The sequence below is a fragment of the Setaria italica genome, chromosome IV (genome assembly GCF_000263155.2).
Source record: "Setaria italica strain Yugu1 chromosome IV, Setaria_italica_v2.0, whole genome shotgun sequence".
Lineage (NCBI taxonomy): Eukaryota > Viridiplantae > Streptophyta > Magnoliopsida > Poales > Poaceae > Setaria > Setaria italica.
The window spans coordinates 2,673,262-2,693,368 of record NC_028453.1 but is presented as its reverse complement, the minus strand read 5'-3'; the positions used below and the strand labels follow the sequence as shown (position 1 = coordinate 2,693,368).

At 47.8% G+C, this 20,107-nt stretch overlaps 2 protein-coding genes across 5 annotated transcripts; both read left to right on the top strand.

Moving 5' to 3' along the window:
• The first annotated feature begins 5,886 nt into the window (after positions 1-5,886).
• Positions 5,887-12,681, top strand: LOC101783358 (auxin response factor 16). Of its 3 annotated transcripts, XM_004964529.4 has the most exons (13): positions 5,887-6,606; positions 6,845-6,957; positions 7,045-7,140; positions 7,226-7,282; positions 7,369-7,524; positions 7,625-7,709; positions 7,925-8,015; positions 8,117-8,281; positions 8,361-8,556; positions 8,780-8,918; positions 9,462-11,146; positions 11,739-11,929; positions 12,030-12,681. In XM_004964529.4, the coding sequence occupies exons 1-13, from the start codon at positions 6,561-6,563 to the stop codon at positions 12,172-12,174; spliced, it is 3,165 nt and encodes a 1,054-aa protein (XP_004964586.1). In that variant the 5' UTR covers positions 5,887-6,560; the 3' UTR covers positions 12,175-12,681. The 3 variants fall into 3 exon arrangements, with proteins under 3 accessions (XP_004964586.1, XP_022681380.1, XP_012701106.1); XM_022825645.1 differs by lacking the exons at positions 5,887-6,606; positions 6,845-6,957 and having other exon boundaries at positions 7,230-7,282; XM_012845652.2 differs by lacking the exons at positions 5,887-6,606; positions 6,845-6,957; positions 7,045-7,140; positions 7,226-7,282 and having other exon boundaries at positions 7,386-7,524; positions 7,608-7,709.
• Positions 12,682-13,833: 1,152 nt separating this feature from the next.
• Positions 13,834-18,266, top strand: LOC101782949 (20 kDa chaperonin, chloroplastic). Of its 2 annotated transcripts, XR_002677190.1 has the most exons (7): positions 13,834-14,066; positions 14,389-14,557; positions 14,706-14,885; positions 17,153-17,308; positions 17,464-17,541; positions 17,764-18,025; positions 18,065-18,266. XR_002677190.1 is itself a non-coding variant. In XM_004964528.4 (6 exons), the coding sequence occupies exons 2-6, from the start codon at positions 14,417-14,419 to the stop codon at positions 17,935-17,937; spliced, it is 729 nt and encodes a 242-aa protein (XP_004964585.1). In that variant the 5' UTR covers positions 13,834-14,066; positions 14,389-14,416; the 3' UTR covers positions 17,938-18,255. The 2 variants fall into 2 exon arrangements, 1 of the variants encoding a protein (XP_004964585.1); XM_004964528.4 differs by having other exon boundaries at positions 17,764-18,255.
• The last annotated feature ends 1,841 nt before the right edge of the window (positions 18,267-20,107 follow it).

Sequence of the window (20,107 nt, the reverse complement as noted above, 5' to 3'; positions counted from 1 at the left end):
GCGGCCACCACCTCGGCCACGGTTTGCACTCCCTTTTCCTCCACGGTTCACCATGTTTGCGGATGATCCTGACTGACCACCATCTTGCATCAACTCTAGTCTTGTCTCGAAGGTGAGCATCTGGGCATACAGCTCACCCAGGGAGATAGCACTGGTTCTAGCCACCACTACTGACACTAACGGATTGAACTCATAGTCCAAACCCATCAGTATATACTCCACCAATTCTTCATCATCAAGTTCTCTTCCGGCAGCCGCCATCTCGTCGCCGTAGGCCTTCATCTTTGTGAAGTACTCAGCAACCGTCATGGACCCCCTTTTTGGTGGTCGACAGTTGAAGCCGCGTGTTCACTGCTCGTGCATGCGTCTGGGAGGAGAAGATCTCTTGGATCCCCCTATACCTTGGCAGCGGTCTTCTTGGACGCCATTTGAGACAGCACGTCCCTTGAAACTGACCCGAGAAGGAAGCTAAGGACCTGCTGGTCAATAGCCTTCCAATCATTGAGAAGTGGATTGGGAACCTTGGTGTCTTTGAGTGCTGCCGGAGCTTCTATGGCGCCGGTCAGATAGCCTTCAAGGCGCGCACCTCGCACCGCTGCTAGCACGTGCGCTTCCCATAGCACGTGATTATTCTTGGCTAGCTTCTCGGTAATGGTGTGGCTCACCAATGGATTGGAGAAGCTAAAGTTGGAGGAGCTGGCTATGGTGGTTTGGAGGTGAGGCTATAGATTGGTTTTGGCTTTGTATACCATGAAAGTATTCAGGGGGCAATAAGCGTGGGAGGAACGTCGTTCATTGCCCTGGGCAGCGACGTGTTCGTGTTATATGGACGTCAAAGATTCTTACGTATGAAATACAATAGATTGTTACATACCTTAGAGTATATGGTAAGTACCAGACGTATCTCCCGGGAACAGATATTCTCCAGATACATTTAAAACTCAATCTCTAACATCGAGTACTAAATGCGAGCCAGAGAATAGAGATTTAGGTTCCCAGACGATCAAGCTTAGGACAAGACAGGTCCATCTAGCCATCTACAGGCCGGGCGGCAGGCAGGCAAATGTACTTGCATCCCGTGCTTGCCGGCCGGCCGTCGTGTCCATCCGACCGTTCGATCTGCCGGGTGCTTCGCGCGACTCGTGATGGATGGTCAGAGCAGAAACACACGCGTACGGACCCACGTACGTCGCGTCCACAATCTCATGGCACATGACGCGTGATGGCTCAGCTACTACTACCTGACCTGCAGCGCCCTGTGTGCTAGTACTGTTCATCGTGTCAGAAGATCGAATCATGCATGGCGATCGATGGATCCGGTCAAAGTCAACAGCTAACGGTGCAGTCAGTGCGGTGTGGTCATGAGCTCATCGCATCCGTCCTCGTCGTCGATCGAAACCAACACACAGCCAGCTGCCCAGCTAACTGATGATGAACACGCTGCTGAGATCTCAGTAGATGCTGATCGGAACGCAGGGAGATTTTATACGATTTCCCCCGCGGATCATGCTGCGTCCCGTGCCTGCAGAGTTTCTGCAAACCTGCCGCGTTAATTTTAGCATCCTGACAGATGATGCTAAAATTAACCACTTGATGTACGTCCCGGTATAATAATCGTACATCCTATCATATCCATCGTCAGTTCGTCAGCAAGAACGTATAATAATGTAATAAATGGGCAAAAAGGCATACGTACGCGACATAAAGTGTACGTACATGAGCACATGCCCGCACGTACAGCCGTACCAGCCGCTTTTGCATACGGAGAAACGAAGGGCCGGACGGATCCCAGATGAGATGCGATGTCGTCACAGCTCACAGAGGTGGCAAGGCAACTGGCCCTGCAAAGCTACCTGCAGGCTACCAGCCCTGGCTTTTGCCGCAACCGGCCGGTCGGGGCCGGCCAGCCGGCGGCACGACACGAGGTCGTGGGAGCGCGTAGGCGTCGCAGCGGATAGACGGACCAACCAAAGCGCAGCTCAATTAAGCTAACCGCCCCGTGGTCCAAGTGGCTTCCGACGAGTTCGTATCTGTCCGCGCGCCGCACATGGCGATCTATCGGCGATCGAGCAGCTAGCCAGCCAGCGATCCCTCTCTGGCCTGGCCTCTGACGCCGCCGCACATGCGGCTGCCGGGGCCCTGCCCCCGCTACGCCTCGGCTCTCGCCTTCCCCAATCAGGCCGTCCGGCCAAATGCATGCACGCATGTTTAAGTTTGCCGTGGAGCAACGGGGCAATGATTTGCACGGACGTGACGGGGACGGGCGGAACATGGCCTACGGGCTCTGAGCGCCTGCGGGCTCGTGGCCGGACACACGGTGACACGGGCATATCTGCATATGCGATGCGAGCTCGCGGGGTTTTCACTGCTGCAGGGAGAAAACAAGATCCTCCTCGGACGTGCACAGTGCGTAGCCGGCAGCCAGGAATCGTTGCATGTGTCATGGACTAGTACTCTACTCATGCAGTCATGCGTGGTAGCTGCAGGCTCTTGACTCGCGGGACTGTGCTAGCTAGCTGAAAGTTTAGCCATCTTGGGGGCTTGATCGGACTAAACAATCAGGGCAGGCTAAACTGCTAAAGGCACTTTTTTTGTGGGTGTGTACGTAGATTCCACTACAGGCGCAGTACAGGGGGTGGTTATAAGTATCATCATGTGTCGGGTTATCTCTTTTATGATGATGATGATTTGGGCAACTTGGATTAGTTAAACACGGTGTGCGTTGTTACCATCCTGTCTTGCAATTGCCCTTGCACCCAAACAAGAGGGGTTTGGAGTTAGGAGGCACCAGATACCCCGGAACTGGTCTTGTATTGCGTATACGTAGATGATTGTTGGATCGTAAGACATGTATGTTAAAATGGTGTTTAATTTGGTACTCCTCTGTTGTTGTGACCAGCTAGCCTATAGCTATTTTCCACCTTGAGGATTCGCTAGGCTATAGCTTGGGTTGGGCATGTGAGGAGAAACTCCGAGGAAGGAGCCAGGCCTAAGAGATCTTTTCCACTCTGCTATATATATAACAAATTTGTGCTCAGGTGTATGGCCAAATTGTGGGTCCATGATTGATCCTGGATGCATGTTTCATGTTCACTTCGAGCTCGACAGGCTTTAGATTTGAAAGATATACCGAGCTGTGCATGTATGTTTTCTAATTAACAACAACAACATAGTCTTTTAGTCTCAAGCAAGTTAGGGTAGGTTAGTGTTGAAACCCAACAAGAGCCACAAGTTCTTAGGTTTCATCTCCATTAGAATGCCTAGGTTTAACGTTGGCTCGCCAAGCCTATCACAACCCTCCTCCTTTACCAGGGTTTGGGACCTGCTACGTTGAGAGTATGTTTTCTAATTAAGTACAAGTAATGTTCCCGCCATTTCATTTTATTAAGCACATATGCATTTTAAGATTCAAATTTCTTTTATCTTTATCAATAGACTCAAATTTCATTATCTTTGTCAACAATTAGCTTATACCAATTTTTAAAGTCCTGCGAAAAAAATTGGTACCGTTAGATACATATTGAGGTGTACCTTTTTGATGATCATGATTTAGTGCCATGGGACATATAGCACTATCATACAAATAAAATGATTAAAGTGTATTATCAAAATACGGCACCCACGTTGAAATGGATGGAGTAACAAAATTTGTCCCTCTGCATTTGCACCTAACAAAAAAAAATATACCTGTTAAAGATTTCAATGATTGTGGTTAATCTCTTCCCACATGGTACAATCAATCAGCCTACATCTACTTCCACTCGGATTCCTAGCTAGGAGCAAAAGGATCTCTGGCGCGGCATTAATCAGGAAGCTAAAATGATCTCACGCAAAAGAAAAAATAGTAAGTCAAGTCAACGAGTATCATGCATGGCTTCAATTATGCAGTAGTGATAGTAGTAGGTGAGACATGAATTACTGCAGTACTAGCACGTAGATATACCCTCCCCTATCCCAGCATTGAGAATCAACAGAAGCATTACGTAACAAAGCTACATCTGGCGCATGCATACATGCAACATGCTCGGTGAAAACTGCAAGGGGCCACGTTCTAGCAAGTAGTTTACTCTCGACCAAAGCTGGAGCAGGAATTTCTCCAAAGAAAGCTGGCGCAGAAGATAAAAAACTAAGCTGGAGTAGTCGAGAGTCGCCGAGCGGTATAGTAGCACGGGAACGTCGCGGGCTGAGGGCCTTGCACGCGGCCCCGTGCGTGCACGAGGGGGGAGCGCGCGAGACCAAGGTAGGCGCACCGGAGGTCCGGAGCCGCCGCGCGCGGACGCCGGCGCACGGCACCGATGCGTGGAGTGGAGCCCCCACCGTACGTCGCTTCCGTCCCGCCCAACGCCGCGCGCGCCCTGCGGGAGCCGCAAGCAAGCAGTAAACCATGGCCCACGGGGCAGCGCCGCCGCCATGCTCTCGCGTGCTCCGGTGCGCACGGGACGGCGGCCGGCACGCCATGGGCTAGTCGATGGTGCTGACTGCTGACGGCGAGGCCGTGGTGGGCGCTGCCGCGCGGGACGCGCTGACTCGGGCCAGTTCACGAGGAGCGGCACGGGGGGCACGGCGCGGGTTCCCGAGGCTGCCGCGCCGTACGGGGCGGATGACGCGCGACGGGCGAGCGCCGCGCCCGCCGCGCCGTCCTTTCCCCAGGCCCCGCCTGATCTGGCGGGGGACGTCAGATCCAAATGGGGAACCCTTTCGGTGTACTGCACCTGAAGCCAAGTCTGCGGCCTTATTATCCAAATATTATAGTACAACAAAATAGCAACACTGTAGCGTTTCGTTTGTATTTGTGAATTATTATCTAAATATTAACTAATTAGGCTCAAAAGATTCGTCTCGCAAAGTACAACAAAACTGTGCAATTAGTTTTTAATTTCGTCTACATTTAGTACTCCATGCATGTACCGCAAGTTTGATGTGATGGTAAATCTTCTTTTTACATAGTGCCAAAGTTGAGATTTGGGGTGACTAAACAAGGTCTGGGAGTACTGTCAGTCTGGAATCAGCCGCCGCGTTCATGCTAATCACGACACGTACCGAGTGTCATCTTGATTGGGAGTAACTTACCAACTTAATTACTGCCGCAACATTATCATGGCATAATTTCAGTAGGTCAAATCGGTTGTGGAATGAAGGTCTCGCCCTCGTCTCTGTCGCATGTGCGACGGCGCGTAGCATGTGGGCTTGTCCGCCTTCTTCCTTAACCTTTACCAACAGCTCGGCAGCCGGATGCCTCAAGTAATCTCAGCCACCACTCTCCTTCCGGCAATACCGACACGTATCCTCCGGAAAGACGGAGCCGCCCAGACAAGCGAAACGAACTGGATACGCCTGCGCTGCGCACGCCAGGACGACCGCATCCGCCCCCACGCCCGTTCCGTGCGCCGCTGGAGCACGCTCCTCCTCCTCGCCCCTCGGCCAGTCGGCCCCCTCACGCTTTCGTCGTGCCGCCGGCGTGACTTGCCGCGACCGAACTTCCTTCCTTCCCACCACCGCGCGTCACCGTCGTCGCCAACGCCAAAAAGCCGCACGCGGCCACGGGACGCGTCGTCGCTCTCGCTGCCCCCGCACCGGCACGAGCCAACAAAAACGCCCGTCGCCGTCCGCCCCCTCCTCGGCGCGGCACGGGCCCGACACGCCCGCACCGGCGCCCGGCACCACCCCACACCCGTCGCCGTCCCGGTCGCCGCACCACGCGCGTCCCCACCCAGCAGCCGCCCGGCGGGCCCCGGCGCGTGTGCTCGCCCCGGCCCCGCCTCCGCCTTCCGTGGGGCGGACGGAAGCCGCCAGCGGCCAGCCCGCGGCGGCAGTTTTTTTTTTTAAACCACCGGCCGCTGCCGCGGTGCGCGGCACGGCAGCGCCCGCCCACGAGCCCGACCCCGCCGTGCACCTGCTGCTGGCCTGCTCGCAGCTTGCTTCTCCTCCCCGCGCGCGCGTCGCGGCCATTAATTTACTCCGCCCCTGCCGCTGCCGCCGCGGCACTGCGCCAGCCCGCCCCACCACCCGGCTCCGCGCAGCGCGGCCCGGCCCCCCGTCCCCATTTTTTAAACCCCCGCTTGTCTCCCTCCTCCGCCTTCCCTTCCCTTCCCCTTGCGTCCCAGTCCAACTCCCAACTCCGCAGCTTCCCCACGTCCCACGCGCGCTCGACCACCTCCGTGCCTCGGCGAGCGGAATCAAGCCCTGAGTAACCGCCGGGACGCGGAGGTCTGGTAGGCGCCTCTGCTGCTCGGGAGAGGCGGCGGTGGAGGCTTCAGAGAGCGCCTGAGTCGAGGCGCTGCTGATGAGCTGGCGCCCCGGCACGGCGGCGACGGCGTGGTGGTGGGCGGCGGAGATTCATTCCGCGGATTTTTCACACGGGTGCTCGCCTAGCTCCTGCGCTGGTTCCAAATTTTATTACTCCGAATTGCCTCGTGCCGCTCACTTTCGCCGGAAAGGAGGTCGACGCCTTCCTAGCAAGTAGTAGCTACTACTGGTTCATAAAAGGTGGTGGTGGTGGGAGAAGGTGGGGTGGATATTCGCGTGTCCGGACGCGGGATTCGGATCAGGATCTCGGCGAGATGAAGGATCCCGGATCGGGCGGCGTCACGCCCAGCCCAGCAGAAGGTGAGATTTTCCTTGCCCATGCTTTCAGCTTAAGCATTGCTGAATTCAGTCAGCATTTTGTCATGAAAACTCATGATTCATGGGCATCGCCACCATTTAGGTGTCTGGCGATCTCAATTTGTCCTAGTTGTTGTTGTTTCCGGCTAATCGCAGTGAAATTTAGTTCATGAATCTTCTTTACTTGATTTGGGACGCAGTACGTGTAATAATTGGCTCTCGGTGTCTATTTGCAAAGCAGGGGACAAGAAACCCATCAACTCGGAGCTGTGGCATGCTTGTGCCGGGCCCCTGGTGTCGTTGCCGCCCGTGGGCAGCCTCGTCGTGTACTTCCCGCAGGGCCATAGCGAGCAGGTGCAGGATTTATCAGTTTACTGCTGGAATGAGCTGATTCAAGGAATATTTTCTGAAAACTTTCTTATTCTGCTAATTCTTTTTTAGGTTGCTGCTTCAATGCATAAGGAGCTGGACACGATCCCCAGCTACCCGTCTCTGCCTTCTAAGTTGATCTGCAAGCTTCTAAGTCTCACCTTACATGTACGTCAATGCTAGTTTCCCCTTGTTTTTTTCATTCATTTTTATGTTCTGCTAATTAGGTACTTGAAAAATATTTCTTGTGCAGGCAGATTCTGAAACCGACGAAGTTTATGCCCAGATGACGCTTCAGCCTGTTAACAAAGTATGTGAGCATTCTTTTTTTAATACATTCTTTTTCGTTGTGATTTCTTCAATGGCAATGAAATATTTCTTTCTCAACGCGACTAGTATGATCGAGATGCAATGCTGGCATCTGAACTGGGTCTGAAACAAAACAAGCAACCAACAGAATTCTTTTGCAAGACGTTGACAGCAAGCGACACAAGTACACACGGGGGATTCTCAGTGCCACGCCGTGCAGCTGAGAAGATATTTCCACCACTAGTATGCAAAATTTCTTTATAACACTGAAATAATGTTTATGGATTTATGAATTTATAAGATGCAATAAGTACCTCCCTTACCAGGGTAACATGTTCGATAGGACTTTACGATGCAACCACCAGCGCAAGAACTCATTGCGAAGGATCTTCATGACATTTCATGGAAATTTCGACACATTTATCGAGGTACAGACAATTGCCAGGCTCTCAAATATTACATGCAGATGTACCTTTTACTGTGTATGAATACAAATTGTTATGAAGCCACAGTTCAGTGCCACAATTTTTATGAACCCGTTGTTTATATTTGGTCCTTTGCAGCTATTGGAGTTTTCTTTTTAATGACACTTTTCAATTAGAAGCATTCTGTACTTATCACTGTACTGTATCTGCACATGCAGGTCAACCAAAGAGGCATCTTTTGACAACTGGTTGGAGTGTCTTCGTCAGTACCAAAAGGCTCTTAGCTGGTGATTCAGTTCTCTTTATAAGGTAATACCATCAATTTCAGACATGAAAAAGTGTGTGTATCTAAACATATGTGTGTATTCTAAACAATTATGGAAAACATGGATCCTGCATTCTTTTAACAGGGATGAGAAATCTCAGCTTCTCTTAGGCATTCGGCATGCTAGCAGACCCCAACCAGCTCTGTCATCATCAGTTTTATCAAGTGACAGCATGCACATTGGAATTCTGGCAGCAGCAGCCCATGCCGCTGCAAATAGTAGCCCATTTACTATTTTCTATAATCCAAGGTATTTTACTTGTTGATTGTACCTTATAAGCAATTTCTGCCAATAATAAGGTTAATGAATCATACTATTCTTTGGATAGGGCAAGCCCATCAGAATTTGTCATCCCTTTAGCAAAATACAATAAGGCTCTATATACACAAGTGTCCCTTGGAATGCGATTCAGAATGCTCTTTGAGACAGAGGATTCAGGGGTAAGAAGATATATGGGCACAATCACAGGCATTGGTGACTTGGATCCAATCCGGTGGAAGAATTCTCATTGGCGAAACCTTCAGGTTTGTCATTAATTTTTTTTTACTCTGCAGTGATATCCATTTATTTCAGCTACATGCAGTAAAAAGTTAGTCATGTCAAGAATGAAGTTGCACTTGCACGAGTCAACCCTGATGCTATACAGATTTTAGATAAGATTTACATAAAACTATATGGAAATGATATTTGAAGACTAGCATAAAGGATGATAACTTCATCTGATTTCATCTACCTTTTCCACTTTAGGTTGGTTGGGATGAATCAACTGCATCTGAGAGGCGCACCCGTGTTTCCATATGGGAGATTGAGCCAGTTGCTACACCATTTTATATATGCCCACCGCCATTTTTCAGGCCAAAGCTTCCTAAGCAGCCCGGAATGCCAGGTACAGATACTGCGATATTATGGTTTCTACCATAGAGGAAAAATACTTCGATATGTTGTCAGTCTCAAATTTTGGCTTTCTATCCTTTTATAGCTCTGTTTTTCATGCACTTGTTAAGCTGATTGACCCTCATGTGCCAGATTGTATATTTAAGCTGGAGAAAATTTATTTCCTGAATTAGTTCATACTCTTTCTTGTGTATAACCTTGATACATCAACAATAAGAAATGTGGGCTGCTCATTGATGATCATCGATATAAGTTGCAAATAAATAAGTTGCAAAAATGTGTATAACCTTGACTCATTCATTGATGATCATCGATATAAGTTCCAAAAATATGTGGGCATACACATGGAAGTTCCCTTTCCTGAACTTAGTTCTTCTTGCTTATCTATAAACTAGACTTCAACTGTGAACAAGAATACTGGCCTTATGTTGATCCTTGTGTTGGACTTATTTATTTATTTATCATGCATCTATTATTTGCACTGCTCCATTTTTCTGAAGATATGTTTTGTCCTTGCATAAAATGAATCTTGCAGATGATGAGAATGAGGTTGAGAGTGCTTTCAAAAGAGCGATGCCGTGGCTTGGTGATGACTTTGCTCTGAAAGATGTCCAAAATGCATTATTTCCAGGCCTGAGCCTAGTTCAATGGATGGCTATGCAGCAAAATCCTCAGATGCTAACAGCTGCTGCCCCTGCTGTACAGTCTCAATACTTGACCTCTAATGCACTGGGTATGCAGGATGGGATTGGCGGTGTCAATGAAGATCCAGCAAAAAGATTGAGTATGCAGGCCCAAAATATTGGCTTACCTAACTTACAGGCTGGTTCAAAAGTGGACCACCCTGCAATTACCTCATTAGCTCAACAACAGCAGCAGCAGCACCCTATATTGCAACAGCAGCAGGTCCAACCACTGCAGCAAAACTCTGCAATTCTACAGCAACAGCAAGCCCAGCTGTTGCAGCAGAATGCCATTCACTTGCAACAGCAGCAAGAACAACTCCAACGGCAACATTCACAGCCACCACAGCAGTTGAAGGCCACTGCATCTCTTCAGCCAATGGACCAGCACAAGCTGAAAGAGCAACAGCCTTCAGGCGGACAAGCAGTCTCACAAGCACAATTGTTAAACCAGATTTTGCAACCATCGTCCTCTCAGATACAACAGTTGGGTTTACCCAAGTCACCTACCCAACGGCCAGGGTTACCAGGTTTAACGACCATGGGTTCTTTGCCACAACCACAATTAACTCAGACTCCACAGCTGCAACAAACAGCAGAATACCAGCAGGCACTCCTACAAAGTCAACAACCCCAACTACAACAACTATCACAATCAGAACTGCAGCTGCAGCTGCTTCAAAAGATTCAACAACAAAATTTGCTATCTCAGCTGAACCCACAGCATCAGTCGCAGCTGATCCAACAACTATCTCAGAAAAGCCAGGAAATTCTCCAACAACAAGTTCTTCAGCATCAGTTAGGCGGTGCTGATACTATGGGCCAGCTCAAGCATTTGCAGCAAACACCTTTGAACCACATGACAGGATCCATGACACCCCAGCAACTTGTAAGATCACACTCAGCACTTGCTGAGAGCGAAGAACCATCCAGCTCAACAGCTCCATCTGGCAGCCGTGTCTCTCCAATAAATTCATTGAGTAGAGCACAACAAGGAAGCAGAAATTTGCCTGAGATACCATCAACACCACACATTGAGCACTTACTTCAGGAAATTCAAAGTAAGTCAGATAATCGAATTAAGAATGACATACAAGGCAGTAAAGAAACGGTCCATGCACCTAATCGGCATCCGGCTTCAGATCAACTTGACGCATCATCTGCGACCTCCTTTTGTTTAGATGAGAGCCCACGAGAAGGCTTTTCCTTTCCTCCAGTTTGTTTAGATAGCACTGCTCAAGTTGATCCAAGAGATAACTTTCTTATCGCGGAAAATGTAGATACATTAATGCCCGATGCCCTGTTGTCAAGAGGGATGTCTTCAGGAAAGGGTATATGCAATCTACCTACTGGACAAAGGGATCATAGGGATGTGGAGAACGAGCTATCCTCTGCTGCATTCAGCTCCCAGTCATTTGGTGTGCCTGACATGTCTTTTAAGCCTGGATGTTCAAGTGATGTTGCTGTTGCTGATGGTGGAATGGCAAGCCAAGGTTTGTGGAATAGTCAAACACAACGGATGAGAACTTTCACTAAGGTTAGTTACTTGGTAATACTTCACTAAGAATGCACGTTTGCACACCTGTTGACCTATATATTGTGTCCATGCTCTCAAAACCATCAAGTAGTCTAGTATTCTTTTAGAAGTACATTTTTTGGTGCTGTCATAAAAGCTGATCTTCTTAGGCATATATTTTTTAAAATATTAATTTTGACATTTTTCCTGCAAATTCACGAGAAACTCAGCCTTCATCAGCTAACATAGAGGTGTTATGCGTGTTAATGTAGTGTTTAATTTTGCACAGAAATTTGATTTTGTGACACTAAGGAATATATATGTTTGCATGCTACCCTGGAGTTTACTTTCCAGTGTCCCATAAATGGGACAGATTGTTCCATGATGAACGGTGCATGTAGCTAAAAGCCTAAAACCCCTGATGATGAAGTTTCTATACTAGTTAGGTTTGTGATAATATTTTCAGTCTCCAACTTTGTTTTGGTTTTAGGCTGAATACTATGCTCATTATATTTGACTCAGTTATTAGAGGATGCAATTGTCCAAAAATAGCGCAAATGACCTTTTATAACTACCTTAACTTTATTACATGTCCAATCATCTTGATTTGAAGGTTCAAAAGCGTGGATCTGTGGGGAGATCAATCGATATAACACGATACCGAGGTTATGAGGATCTTCGGCATGATCTCGCATGCATGTTTGGTATTCAGGGGCAGCTTGAAGATCCCTACAGAACAGATTGGAAGCTGGTGTATGTTGATCATGAAAATGACATCCTCCTCGTTGGGGATGACCCCTGGGAGTAAGTTCTTCTCTTCCTTTCATCTCTCTGGTGCCATCCTTACGCTAATGTTTCTTCAAAACTTTTCCCCTTCTGATGATTTGAAAATCTTCACCTGCAGGGAGTTTGTAAGCTGTGTGAAGAGTATCAAAATATTATCATCTGCTGAAGTACAGCAAATGAGCTTGGATGGCGACCTTGGTTGCATCCCTCCACAAGGGCAAGCCTGTAGCGCTTCCGATGACGCAAATGCGTGGAGGGGCTGACGTAAATACTAATGTGCATCTTACCATTATTTAGAGGATACTGAGTGAGGGATAAAGGATTGGAATACACGTCTAATGTTATTACGAGGTATTACTTAGGGCCAACTCACTGACAGAACTGATGGAAATACTTCTGGCAGAATTTGTTCAGCAAACTGCCTTATTTTGGCGGTCCTGACGCTTTGTTCCACTAAAATCCGGTAATTACCAACATAATCAGATTAGTTTCTTTTTTTTTTGGGATACTAAACTTCTTTGAAGTTGAGAAGCTACCTCTGTTTATTGGGACTTACATTCATTGTAATCCTTCAAATTGTTCAATTGTCACAATGTATATATGTGCTGTAAACCCTGTAACTTCTGGCTTTGCAACTCGCAAGCCCCATGTAATTGTTCCAGTGCGCTGCTTCCACTACTGAAGTAGTAGAAGTTGTATTGACTATCTGTAACAGATAACTCGGATCCAATGTCGGACCTCGGACGTAGTACAGTCTTCAGTCTTGTTAATTTTTGCAGTTAGATGGGCTGTAGTAACGCTTTAAAATTTTACTCTGGAATCATGTTCGTATTTGCACTTGGCAGTCATGCCGGCAAATGCAGGGTTACCTAATATCAACAAAACTGAAGCCGTGAGAGGTTTCTGCTCCAGATATACTCGTAGTAGGTACTAAAAAGCTAGCACCTCCAGTTCAAAATGCTAAATTTTATCCTGCAATATGTACACTCAACAAATTTAATTGACACCGACTGTAGAAAAAGAAAGGGCACATCTATATCCGTCAGGCTTTACTCAGACCTGCAAACCTATCACTCCTTGTCTGTATAAACACTTCCCATCTACTGCCATTTATGATTTGTCACAAGCAGCCCATCAGCCATGTAATCATTCCACCAAGAACGCATCTGCGGCGCACGAAACAAACGGGGTGTTTGGTTCCCACCGTGATCTAAAATTTGGACTAAAATGTGTATTTTAGTTAGACTAAACATCCAAACACTTGACTAAAATTAGGACTAAAACCCTTAGTCCTTTTAGTCTACAAAATTGGATTAAAGGGTGCCCAGGACACTCCTACCCCCTCATTAATTGCTCCCTCCCGCCCGACCTTCCTCCCGCCCGGCCATTGTCGCTCTCCCACCCGCCAGTGAGCCGGAGGACCTCCGCCGCGGCGTCTCCGGCTGGCCCGCTCCTGCCGCCACAGATCTAGGAGGAGGAAGGCCTGGCCGTGGCCGGTCACCATGTCTCCCACCACCGCCGCCCTTGCCGCGCACGCCTAAGCCCCGCGCCCACCCGCTGCCGCGGGCCTTGCCGTCCTCCCGCCCGGCCCTTGCCGCCGTCGCCGCCCTCTGCCTTGCTGTCAGCTTGGGGTAATGGTGGAGTAGGATGGTTGGAAGTGCAAGCTCGAGAAGAAGAGGCTGGAGAGGAGCGCGTAGCTATCAGGCCAAACACTTGTCCAGAATGACCACAAGCTGCTGCAAAGAAAGATACCAGAATGGCGACGGGGAGGGAAGGCCGGGAGGGATGGGTACCGGGCGGTAGGTAGCGACAGTACGTTAATAAATTTTTCCAATTTAGTTCATGAAACTAAACAGGAGTGGAACTAAAGTTAGTCCACCATGGACCAAAACGGGTCATAATACCAGCGTCAGTCCGGCCCATTTGAAGCGCAGCCCCTACAACATTCTAGAACCATCCGGTCTAATCGCACCCGCCCGCGGGGCCCTGGGGATAAGTGGGGGCTGGGCTTTAGCTCGGCGGCGCTTTACCCGCTGCTGCTCTGCTCTCTCGCATAGGGTTTATCTCCTCACCTCCTCGTCTGCCCCCAACTCGCTTCTCGCGCACGGCAGCCGGATTCCAAAGCGCAGCCTCAGGCCCCAGCTCCGAAGACAAGGTACCAGCCCCCTGGGATTCTCGCTCGTTGGGTGTTGGATTTGGCGGGTTCAGGAGTGGGATTGGGGTGAATTTGGTGTGCTCCGAGCCGCAGATTTGGTACTGCAAGAGGCGGGTTTGATTTAGTTGAGTTCCCCCTTGTGGATTTGGTGGGCTCTGCTTGACACCTACTGCAACTGTTTTTATTTGTGCCGCTGAATCTAGATGGAATTTGCGCTGATTTATTCCGATTTCCGTCATTTCTCGCGTCACAGTTGAGATTTGGATGGCTATGGCATTCACCTCGATTTATTAGGCTGACTCTTGCCTGCCTGAATCCGCAGCTAGCCGTCGTTCCGCGAGCACACGAGAATGTCGTCGGTGCAGCTCTCTGGCGCCGGAGTCGCCGCCGTGGCCTTCACGAACAAGAGCCTGGCGACTCTCAGGGTCTGCTCGTCGAGGCGCTCGGCCCGTAGCCTTGTCGTCCGGGCTGCCACCGTTGTCGCCCCAAAGGTATGCGACACGTGGATATGGGCCTCACTGAACGCGTCCAATTTTTCGCAGAATGCACCTGCTCCGCATCAACTGTTTTGGTAGAATCTAGTGTAGGTATGCTTGTGTATGGCTTGCAGCATTAAGCTGATATGATGTCATGTTGCAGTACACTTCACTGAAGCCTCTGGGAGACAGGGTGCTCGTGAAGCTTGGCGCTGCCGAGGAGAAGACGGTTGGTGGCATTTTGCTTCCATCGACCGCGCAGACTAAACCGCAAGGAGGTGAGGTTGTTGCTGTTGGAGCGGGAAGGACCATTGGGGATAAGAAAATAGAGGTCAGCATAAAGGTAAATTCTGGCTCCCTGTGGTAGACCAGTAAGTAACTCATATGGATATGGATATATGTCTAATCCATATGCTTCTGTTATGAATAATTGGGAAATATGGACATGGAGGAATCAGGTTCCATGCTCGTAGATGTGCTGATTCAAGAATTGATGCTCATCTGTAGGCTTCACAGTGCACAAACAAGAACACACTGTTAACTTTTAATGGTAAATTGTCAAGGGAATGACAAAATTGGAGGTCAGAGGTGGTTGTGAGAAAAGTCGTGTGCAGAACCTATAAAAATCTTACGTTTCTTATTGTGGCTAGTTCTTCTATGCACCTAAAGTTTGTACTGTACAGTTGTTGGTTTCCCTTTTCTGCAGCATACATACCAAGTTTACTAAAAACAAGAAGACAATAATGGTCTCCAGTTCATCCTACCCAGTAAATTAGATGTAAATCGCAACTGTGAATAGGACATTTGCAAGCTCTTGCAGTTTTTTCCCTTTTTAAATGTTGAAGTAGGCATCATTGCGGTCTTCCTCTATCCGTCAATAAGTCAGTGCAGGTCTGTCCATCAAGTTCATGGATGAATTTGCATTGGTCTAAGGCGTCTAGTCTGCAAATGGTACTCTGTTGAAAAGTATAGGTTGTCTGCTTTGATATGTTCCAAACGGTGTACAATTTAGAGTTGTGGTATATGGATTATGGATGAATTATGGAACAATACTTTGGAACAATAATTTAGCCAAAAGATTGGCTTGCCAAAACTTTGGCATGCCAAAATGTTGGCAGCAAACCAATCAGGCTCTAAATTGCACACATTTTTTCTACACACCTTGAAATGCCACACCATTTGTTGTATATGGAAATAGCACTCGTAACTTCCAATGGAGTATGGTTTGTATATTGGAATCCTCCAGATCTTTATAAAATCCATACATGAACTTCATGGATACAACTGCACCTGGTTGTGGATGGATAAGGTTCCTGGATCCACATGACATCAAGTCCAAACCTCCCATAACCTTACGATGAAGCTGAATTTATGTTGTCACACAAACGGTGCCCAAAAAAATACCAATCAGATTTTGGACTAGCAAAGTGTGACAAAATATTAACATTAGCAGGACTCCTGCCCAAATTTGGTTTGACAGTTTTGGACTTTCAGTCCATCATCCCACAGTGGCATGTGTACCATTGGCATTACCAAGTTTTGGTTTGCCAAGCTTTGTCTATAGTCTGGTTGAGGTCTAATTTTTTGGTGATGCCTGTACCTGTCAGCGCTGAAATTTGGTTTGGTTACTTGGTTGCAGTCTAGATGTGCACTTAGCTTGTACTATGTTTTATCTGGTAACTGTTGAAGGGAGTACAGGTGAGTTTGGGCTAATCTGGTGCCTGGTATTAGGGAATCCGCAGATGAGTTTGGGGTAATGGAGTGCAGGCAGGTACCACCAGATCCAGGGTTTGATCCCCAGGCTGGTCCAGTCAGAACACCCTTTATTAAAAAGAAAAAAACGACTGACAAGTTGCAATTTTGCTTATTTAGGATCAATTTATTACACCTTGGAGAGTTGTAAATCTCTTCTGGAACAAGTGTGTTGCACGAGCCAGGTCTATTTGTGCTGATACAGAAATAAAACCTTGTATCCTATTCTGTTCATAATTGCAACGTGGAAGTTAATGTTCCTGAATAACGTTAATTTGGGCCTGTTGTCTAATTTAAAGGAAATGAGGCAGATCTGGCATATGCACATGCATGTTTGGTTGCTTACAACTTGAATGTCCAGTCATACAAATATGTTCCTCAACCAGCTATCTTCTGCTTTGCGATTAAGTTATGTTAACATAATAAGATTAGGATAATCTAAGCTCAGGGTATGCAAGAGTTTGTTTTATCAAACTTGCTTCCTTCACACTCCTGCTAGAGCTGGACTCCTTTTAATATATCAAGTATGTCTAAATGTCTAGCAGAGAAGTTGGATGCAATAATTCTGTCAATACAGTTGTTTCCATGTGCCCTCATGCCCAGGGGCAGAGCTTCGTTGGGGCCAAGGTGGGCCATGGCCCCCCCTGCATTTGTGTAATCTCCAGTAGATGCTACAGTGTTTAGGTATAGTTTGCCAATAAAACTTGGTTAAATGGCTATCCCTATACTGTATGTCCCCCTCTAAAGTTTCCTCCAAGCTCCACAACTGCTCATGCCTAAATGTTTATTATCTGGCATACTCCTTCCTCTGGTTGCCCATGAAATACTTTGCAGTAATATGTCTGTTTTGTCTTTTAGACTGGGGCAGAAGTTGTGTACTCGAAGTATGCTGGAACCGAGGTTGAATTCAATGACTCGAAGCATCTCATTCTAAAAGAGGACGATATCATCGGTATTCTTGAGACCGATGATGTGAAGGATATGAAGCCTCTCAATGATCGTGTCCTCATCAAGGTATTAGTATGTTCCCTGTTAGTTGTAATAATGTTGTCAGAGATGTTTTGATTTTGGATAGTAAACCTGGAGATTTCTGATGGATTGTTCTTATATCCTGCTCTTGTACTGAAATAGTGCCACTTAGTTACGTTTCTTTTTGCATGCCATGGCAGGTTGCAGAAGCTGAAGAGACAACTCCTGGGGGCCTTATCCTTACTGAAACAACTAAAGAGAAGCCATCCATTGGAACAGTGAGTCCTTAGCACCAATTTTCTTTCCGGAATTATATTATTGGCTTTATTCTATAGCCGCCACCTAAAAGCTGCTAGGCCATATCTTAACGTTTTAGGTTGTGCGAGTTGTAGCTTGCAGGATTTGATGCTAGGATAAGAGTATAGCCCCTAGCGAAGTTACAGGCGTTAAGATCATTACCATCTGAATACATGAGCTAACGCATTATTCTACTGGTCCAGGTTGTAGCTGTTGGGCCGGGCTCTCTTGACGACGAAGGCAAGAGGCAGCCACTGTCAGTGCCGGCTGGCAGCACCGTTCTGTACTCCAAGTACGCAGGTAGCGAGTTCAAGGGAGCTGACGGCACGGGCTACATCGTGTTGAGAGCGTCGGACGTGATGGCTGTCCTCTCTTGAGCGCCTCTCGTTTCCAGTTTTCTTTTAGTTTGCAACCAATAGGTGGCGATGCAGATACTGTTCGGGACAACCGGATAGAATTTGTATGGTCAAGTTACGAACTAGTGTGGGGGAGAGAATTTGTATGGTCAAGTTACGAACTAGTGTGGGGGATATAAATGTCGACATCTGATAGTGAGAACACTGAGTTGATTTACAAAGGACATTTTTGGGGTGAAATGAAATCCTCCCTTATTTGCTTGTGAGTAATCAACTCCAAACCGAACTTTTGCAACAAAGTAAATTCTGTAGACACACTATGGATGTGCATAGTTTCAATTTTTTTTGAACACGTGGTTGTATGATTTTTGGAGGAGTTTTCATGTTTCCACCGAAGAGGTGGTATGCACCGAATATTTAGGCAAACAAGTTTCTCATGTTCGGTCCGTCTTTGAGAAGAAGCCGAAAGAAAATATGAGCGGATGTGCTTGTTTCTATAACATGATTTTCCCGTCCACTTGAACAATGAAGGAACTTGGCTGACGGTTCCATTATTAGTCGGTTATAATATTTCTTAGAGAAAAAAAGATTATCAACCCCAATGCAGGCATCAGTCGTGCACTGCATTCCCAAATGGACAAGGGAAAGTGGCCAAGGGTTTTCTAGTCTAGTTTGGGTATTTCCCAATAGGCAAAATAAATTAACTAAAAAAATCCCCAACCAATATTTTTTTAAAAATCGTTCCCTTGATAAATAATCACCGGGATTGCCACAATTTGGCTTAAATGCATTGGTTACTTGAGAAAATTATAAAGAAGATCAATGACTAGCAGCCATTCACAAAAAAAAAAACAATTGGGAATCATAGAAATTGTGTAGTGACATGAGAGCATCAAATGTGACGGTTATCCGCTCTTTAGCTTGATGTCTTCAGCATTGAGTTCATAGTGGATGGTATGACGTGGTAAGAAAAACGTAACCAAAATACACCCTAATTTGATTCTAAATCAATCATCCAAAGTACCTCTATTTATATACTTCTTAACTACCTACATCTACTATTATAAAAAAATAGCTCACATTATATATGCATGAAGCATGCTACCATCTAGACCGTGCATGTATGCATGCGCGGTAGGAAACGGAGACAAGGGGGTGGCTGGGGCACCAGTGGAAAAGTGAGCATTTGTCCCAGTTGGAGAGACGCATAGGTCTCAAAAATTCAACTGGGACTGATCTTTTGAGACTAAAGGTCCCCCTCTTTAGTCCCGGTTGGTACTACCAACCACGACTAAAAAGGTTCAAAAGAATAAAAGAAAATGGGCCACCCCCGCCGTCCTGTCTGCTCCCACCGCTTGCACCTGCGCCTGCGCTAGCACCGAGCTCGCTCACGCCGTGCCACGTTGGGCAGCTCCGCCCGCAATGGGTCCACGCCCGCCCGCCGTAGCTCCGCCCGTGCCGGGCCCTCGCTTGCCGGCGCTGGGGCGGCGTAACTCCGCGTGCGCCGGGCCCTCGCCCGCCTGCACCGCCGCGGCTCAGCTCAGCCCGCCCGTGTCGGGCCATCTCGCGGGGAGGGAACTAGGAGGAGGAGGCCGGGGAGGTGGGGAGGGAGGGAGAGAGGGAGGGAGAGGAGGAGGCAGGGAGGAAGGGAGGGAGGGAGCAGAGAGGGAGGAGCGCTAGCTAGGCTGGGAAGGGAGAGGGAGCAGAGGGTGGAGCGAGTTGACGGAGAAGAAAGGAGCAGATAAGGGAGAAGAGAGGAGCGCTAGTTAGGATCCTTTTAGTCCCGATTGGAATTCCGGACTAAAAGATTTAGTCCCGGTTGGTAATTCCAACCAGGACTAAATGGATGGTCTTTAGTCCCAGTTGGTGTTTTCAACGCGATTAAACGCCCTACCAGATTCCCTCGTCCCACTAGCCGTTACAACCGGGATTAAAAGGGGCTCTTTAGTCCCGGTTGATATTACCAACCGGGACTAAAGCTCCCGTCGTCGGTGGTGGCAATTTGACCCGTGACTAAAGGCCCTTTAGTCCCGGCTCCAAAAATAACCGGGACTAAAAACGCTGGATGGAAGGTCTACTCTTTACTAGTGGGGTTTCTATGCACCTTCCGTGTGCTGGATAAGCAACATGGCTTTAAAGCCCATTAGACCCAACTAATAAGCCCAACTTATAGATAAATAAATTCAACATT

Bases quoted from the DNA above. Each gene is read 5' to 3' on its own strand.
- LOC101782949 (XM_004964528.4), top strand. From the start codon at position 14,417: ATGTCGTCGGTGCAGCTCTCTGGCGCCGGAGTCGCCGCCGTGGCCTTC. The intron at 14,558-14,705 runs GTATGCGACACG...GTCATGTTGCAG, and splicing joins CCACCGTTGTCGCCCCAAAG to TACACTTCACTGAAGCCTCT. The intron at 17,542-17,763 runs GTGAGTCCTTAG...CTACTGGTCCAG, and splicing joins AGAAGCCATCCATTGGAACA to GTTGTAGCTGTTGGGCCGGG.
- LOC101783358 (XM_004964529.4), top strand. From the start codon at position 6,561: ATGAAGGATCCCGGATCGGGCGGCGTCACGCCCAGCCCAGCAGAAG. The intron at 6,958-7,044 runs GTGCAGGATTTA...ATTCTTTTTTAG, and splicing joins CGCAGGGCCATAGCGAGCAG to GTTGCTGCTTCAATGCATAA. The intron at 11,147-11,738 runs GTTAGTTACTTG...CTTGATTTGAAG, and splicing joins GGATGAGAACTTTCACTAAG to GTTCAAAAGCGTGGATCTGT.